The 6511-nt window shown below is 46.7% G+C and overlaps 1 protein-coding gene across 3 annotated transcripts in view; it reads left to right on the top strand.

Annotated features, from left to right (window-relative positions):
• Nucleotides 1-3087, top strand: part of LOC119457522 (cytochrome P450 2J1-like) — a 29013-nt gene extending 25926 nt beyond the window's left edge. For all 3 annotated transcript variants that reach the window (XM_037719116.2, XM_037719117.2, XM_049670147.1), the window contains exons 6-7: nt 2037-2213; nt 2832-3087. In XM_037719116.2, coding sequence (XP_037575044.1) covers nt 2037-2213; nt 2832-3034 — 380 coding nt within the window. In that variant the 3' untranslated portion in view covers nt 3035-3087. The remainder of the gene's footprint in view (nt 1-2036; nt 2214-2831) is intronic.
• The last annotated feature ends 3424 nt before the right edge of the window (nt 3088-6511 follow it).

Genomic DNA, 6511 nt, shown 5'->3' with positions numbered 1-6511 from the left:
TTTTACCAAAATATTTTGACAATATTTACCAAATATACAGACAGTTCTACCAAAGCCAATGCCTGTCGCGGTAGCTCAGTGGCTGTGACGTAGGCACGAGGTCACGTGTTCGATCCCGGACGTTGTGGCCGCATTCCGATGGCGGGGGAATGCAAAAAAAAAAAGACGCTCGTATACCATGCAGCGGGCGCATGTTAAAGAACCTCGCATGGTCATCAAAATTACTCCGCAATCCCCCATTACTGCGGGCGTCATCATCAGATCGTGGTCACGGCACGTAAAAACACCAGAATATAAAGTCGAACCCGGATATACTGAACCCACATATAACGAATTATTGTGTATAACGAACAGCAGTAAACTCCCCTTCAGAATTTCTGAATACAATTTTTATTTTGTACATAAAATTACCTATATATCGAACTTTTTTGTGATCCCCTTCAGATTCGATATATCCGGGTACGAATGTAATTAGTTGGTCTCTCTCTCTCTCTCTCTCTCTCTCTTTTTTTTTTCTTCTTTTTTTAAGGTATAGCCGTTAGTGAGCAGTCAGAGTCAGCACCTTTGCGAATGCTATCAGATAATGAATTGCGGTTTCTTATGGAACCTTCGACATCAGAGTCGGGCAGATCCGGCGTGTTCTTCGAACTCGGAGGCCGAAGACAATCACGCGATCTGTTTTGTTTCTTTCCTCCATGCGCAATCCGAACATGTTGTTGTTGCTGCTGGGGGAGGACATGGCAGAGGCGGAATCACGTTACTATAGTAACCGTCCGAAAGCTACCGGCGCTGGCACGAAAAAACGGTGGAGTGGAGTGCATGGGTTGAACATCCGTTGAGACGCCAGCAGGCATTGGTTACGGTGGACCGTCGCTAACAGCGGCGACGCTGCGTTGTAACGACCAACCGAAGATGCCATTAGGCATGTGCGTAGAGACCTATAGCCATATATATTACTGGGCTAAGAAGCTATGAGCTCGTATATTATAGCTATGGGGGATATCCCTGTAACATGACGGCTGCTTGTAATATAACGGCTGCTTCAAACATCACAGTTCACTGTAATATTGTTACGCGGAGTAGTTACTCAACAGTAAACGGCTAGCACATGTCTAGTAAAGGCGGCAGCACAGAGCGCACAGGTTGCAACAGGTTTTTCAGTCCGACAGGAGAGCCTCTGACCCAGCCCCACTACAACGTCTTTGTTTTCGCCGCTGCTCATGACAACATGACGGCTTCATTGTAGCATATCACCATCGAATCCTTGATCGGAAGCAAAAATAAACATTAAGATGAATTTCGCCGCTTGCCAGGGGCACGAAGGTGCAGCAGTGCACAGTGGGGTTCAACTTAAGACCAATCTCAAGCTTTCCTTATGTATATATTTGTTAGATTGTATCAGTGAAGATTGCTAGGTCATGTTAACGTCGCAGTGGAGCTGCTTATAGTGTAGTCACTGACTCGAGCCTGCTTGACCTGTGTCTTTTTCATTTAGTTCAAACTGTTCTTACCTCATAAAATTTTGTTCAAATTGTATCAGCTCAGTGTGACATCTCCTCTTGTCTCCATCCAGTCCTTTCAGCACTGTGTCTGTTTCACTCACGCGGTGGTGTACGCATTTGTGTGCGCGACTTGCATTTGTCAGTTTTGTCCAGTACTACTACTAGTAGTATAGTACTATAGTAGTGCTTTCGGCCAATAACTCACTTTCGTATTTCGAGTCAGTCATTCAAATCTATTTATAAAAATGCATGGCGTGAATTGGCGCAAACTAATTCATTACTTTATTGTTCTTTAATTCCGACTACTTCTACAGCAAATTCACACTGCATCATCCAACTGCCTTAGACTTTTTCATTGGAATCTTCAGCGCCTTGGAATAAAATTATATAACATCGATCTATTTATCGACAGCTCCATCATAACTTGTGACTGAACAGGGTGTACAGTGAATTACATACACAGCATCACGTGACTACATGTATTCTGTTACACTATTTTCTCTCTATTTTTTTTTCTTCCCCCACCGTGTGCAGAGGAGGCGACCGTGTGCGGTTTCCGGGTTCCAGCCGGCAGCCGGGTGCTGGCCAACCTGTGGTTGGCGCACAGGGACCCCGGGTTCTGGCGGGAACCGCACCTGTTCGACCCGACCCGCTTCCTGGCCGAGGACGGCAGGCCCGAGAGAAAGGACGCCTTCCTGCCGTTCGGACTAGGTACGTGTTCGCGTTAGAGAGTTTTAGCGCATCGCTACCACGCGACCCTTATTACCGCGACCGCTTGAACCAACGGCCAGCCACGCACGGGCCATGCAAAGTCACGCCGAGCATGCAGCGTGCTTGCTGGCAGGTGGTACGGGAGCAAGTTTTAGTGGTAGCGGTATTCTAAAATTCTCTAGCGGTACGGCAAACTCTACGATGCGTAGCATGGGCAGACCGTATACGTATATAGAGAAACATTACAGTAAGGCGCCTTTTACGCGCAGCCACTTTCAGTGGCGATGTGACAACTTTGATTGAGTGGACGCTAAAGCTTACCCAAGTCACGTGGTGCACCCACCTGCCGTTTCAATTCGCACATTCACTGCTGTAGTGAGACATAGCATGCGTGCACGAAATATGAGGCGGGCGCTCCTGCAGTCCATCCTCCCACAGAAATAACTATACGGCTTTTCAGAAATATGTCAACGTGACCTGCGAACAAATTTTGTGTCTAGTGTACTCTTTCCAACGGCATGCTTTAGTCTCTATTAAAAAAAATTAAAGAAAAGCTTCCAGCAGGGCTGAACGAATACATTCAGCTTATATATGTACTTATGACACTTCCTCTCGCAGGCAAGCGCATCTGCATTGGAGAGTCGCTGGCCAAGACGCAGATGTTCGTCTTTGTCACGGAACTGCTGAAGAGGTTCACGTTCACCGTTCCAGAGGAATTCGCGACGCAAGACCTCAACTTCCGGCCTTGCCAGGGCACACTGAGGTTCGCGGAGCCGTTTCATCTAGTCGCCACGCCCAAGGTTCTTTCTACTACTCTGTGAAATATTTCGACGAAAATATATTTATATTCACGTGTTCACTGGTTCTTAAGAAACGGCATTGTGTTATTTTCTGGGGACACATAGCGGCCTTGCGCTTTGGTGCGCCCGTTTCCTCCACAGCACGCACAATACGTTTCACGTATACCCCCCGGCCACGGCTGCTGCACCCTTAATACAGCCTACCCATTTTTAAATGCGTAAGCATTTCTATGCCTACCCAACGAGAAACCTGTCCGTCCGTCACGCAAGACGAATGCAATGGCTCCTACTCCCGTAAGGCTGAGGCTACAAGCGCTCGGCAAAGTGAAGCGAACAGTGCATACATTCGTTGAAATCACCCATACAGCGCACAGAACAGCATACGTTTCAATAAAGAACAAGCTCGAGACAAGCATCCGAACCATCATTAAAACATTGCATACCCCCCTCAACAGTTGTAGTGGTGACTTCGCAACGGCGTCGCTGGACATCCACTTTCGCAGGTTGATAACGGCCGATAAGGGTCGGATCGAGTCCGATAAGGGTGATAACCGATAAGGGTCGGATGCAGTCCGATAAGGTTGATAATAACTACTGATAAAGCTTAATCAGTGTTTATGCTGGTCGGATCAAGTTTGATAAGATTGATAACGACACCGCGCTGCGTGGAGATGAGCAAGTGGCACAGTGATTACGCATACTTAGACAACTGCAGTGGAGTTTCGGCGTGTATTTCTTATAATGCGATTAGCATTCTTCGTCGACTTCAGGCGTTTTGAGCCTGCCTGCCTGCCTGCTCTATCTATCTATCTATCTATCTATCTATCTATCTATCTATCTATCTATCTATCTATCTATCTATCTATCTATCTATCTATCTATCTATCTATCTATCTATCTATCTATCTATCTATCTATCTATCTATCTATCTATCTATCTATCTATCTATCTAATCTTAGGCTCCATTCTCGACACGCATGGCGGCTGCACGGCCGCCATTATCCGCCATCTTGGCTGTCCAGAGGTCACGTGTTTTGAAAGTTGTGCCGGGAAACAGAAGTTTTGCAAAATGTAATTTTGCGTTTTCGTCAGAACGACGAAACGTGACGTGGAGCTGCAAATTTTATCGACTAATACTTTCTTGTGGTCCTTGGCACCTATATTGCGACTTTAGCGCTTTAAATAGAAAGTGGGCGGTAGCGTGCAGAAGCCCGTGCAACGCATCTGCAATTTCGCGAATATGTGGTGGCGTTCCAAGACAGCCGCCGTGTCAGCTTGTTGGTTGGCTGAAGGGATATGCCGTGAGGAGCGTCACAGGAAGGACTGTTTCTTAAACCTCAATTTGACGTTGCATGACGTTGCGCTGGGTCGCCATTGCAGATTTTCCGCCATAATTTGTGGTGCGACGAGCCGCGCGAATTATGGTAATGAGCGGCCATATGCAATGGCAGTCGAGATGCATGTGTATCGCCGCATTTTCCCCGTCATATGGGGCCATGAAAATATTTTGTTCACAACGCGTACTCATAGCATTTGCATCGCTCTCGGGTGGTGTTGGCATTTGTGTTTTGAACCATCATTTTTATTAAAAACACGTTTATTTGAAATAGTATTGGTTGAAACTAGCAAACTTTCGGCGACATTTTGCGCTTTTCACTATTGCGTTTGTATTCTAATCAATATTAATGACTTTTCGCGTCATCAAAGGCTATGACAACGGTGACTTCTTAATTTATAAAAAGAAATGTACGCAAGACTGCGCCTTGAAGTTTCCTCTCGCGGTGCGAGTAATCAGTGAACAAGAGATGGCAGTGCCGGCGCATGCGTCGTGCAAGCGGTTACGTGTGGCGCGCGCAACGCAATCGATGATATTCGGCCGCTTCTCAGCCAGACGAGTCGGGCTGAGTCACTTGCGTTTCATGAGATAGCGATAACGTACGCGGCCTGGAGCGTGCGCTCATCACCCCTGGTAGGTCGCGTATGTTGTCTCAAGCTAGAAAGCAAGCGTGTGGGCGCCAATATACGATGACTCATTCCGTTTCCCGAGGACACGTATCCTAGCTAATGAAGCAGACGACAGCTTGTGCGCATGCAGACGACGGAAGCGAGAAACGATTTTGATGGAAAAATCGTACCCTTTGAGCTAGCTGCTTTATTTTTATTAGGGAGGAAAACTATTTTGTTTTATAAAGCACGCTAGGTTGAATGCCTACATTATTGTTTCTTAGGCTAAACGTCAAATTTGGGTCACGTTACATATCGGCGCCATTTTGTAAGCGTCACGCCTACGTCACGCCTCGAAGAAAATGGCGGAATGTCCAGACAAACGCCTATGTCTTTATATAGGAGGCGTTGGTCCAGAATAGCGGCTCTTCTTACGCCGACCCAGTGGCCCACGTTTTCTAACAGCTTGGACGACTACGCGCTTGGGGTGATGCATCGTTTCATCGTTTTCATTCGAACTTCGTCAATTGACACTCCTCATGTAATCGTCCTCACGCCTTCTACGCTGACTCACTGCCCTATGTTGTCTTATAGCTTCTGCAACTAAATTGTGCTCGTAATCGTGATGCTGTCATGTTCGTTGCATCGTCGTGATTCCAGCTTTGTCGTCGGACTCTTGTCAGTCCTTTGTCGTCAGGCCATCGTCGTCATTATACCCTTGTTGTCATGCCGTTCCTATTCTGATTGCCGTCGCCGTCAGGCTGTCGTCGTTATTATTTCAGAATCATCATGCCATCGTTGTCATACCGCCTTCGTATTTCCATTGGCTTCGTTGCATTGTTGTCGTGCCGTTCTGCTCATGAACGATCTTGGCAAGCGAGTGCCATAGCAGAGTGGGCCGATACGGTACACAGTGTACAATATCGCATATTGCCGAAGCAACGGTAGTCTCTGAATGACCGTAGTGGTCTGGGACCACTACAGATTTTAACCATACATACGGTGTGTCGATATATTTCTTGAATGCTAATCGCATTACTGTCAGAAGTCATCGTAAGATGGGGTACTGCCGTAATTTTTTTTCGTCGTCTTAGCGTTACGTTTTGCTTAATCATCTGAAAAGCGTGATGTCACGAAGCTGTGGCGGCGCTGACCGACTCGTGAGAGCGAACACGTGGCTAAGTTTTCCCGAGTCATACTTGTTGGCAGAGATTGTTCTTCGAAGCAGCGAATAGCGAATAATAAAAAGATACGTAGACAATAATGCATGTAAATGATGGCTCTAGGCTTATTTCGGGAAGTGGGTAAGTGGAAGGGAGCTAATCGTGGCTCATTAAGGATGCCCGTGGTCGGAACTAGTCCTCAGACGGCGTTAGCTCTTTAGGTCAGTGCTTTTCCGGAAAGCCCTTCAGTCCTTCGCATTTCAACACGAGATGATAAACATCCAACATTTGGAGTTGCAGACCCAAAAGATTAACTGACAGCTACGTCGATACTTCGCTGCTTGCATGCGTGTGTAAGAGAACGAAAAGTAGATGCATTAACGTAGTCAT

Source organism: Dermacentor silvarum, chromosome 7, assembly GCF_013339745.2.
Source record: "Dermacentor silvarum isolate Dsil-2018 chromosome 7, BIME_Dsil_1.4, whole genome shotgun sequence".
NCBI lineage: Eukaryota > Metazoa > Arthropoda > Arachnida > Ixodida > Ixodidae > Dermacentor > Dermacentor silvarum.
This window is presented reverse-complemented; position numbering and strand designations above follow the sequence as displayed.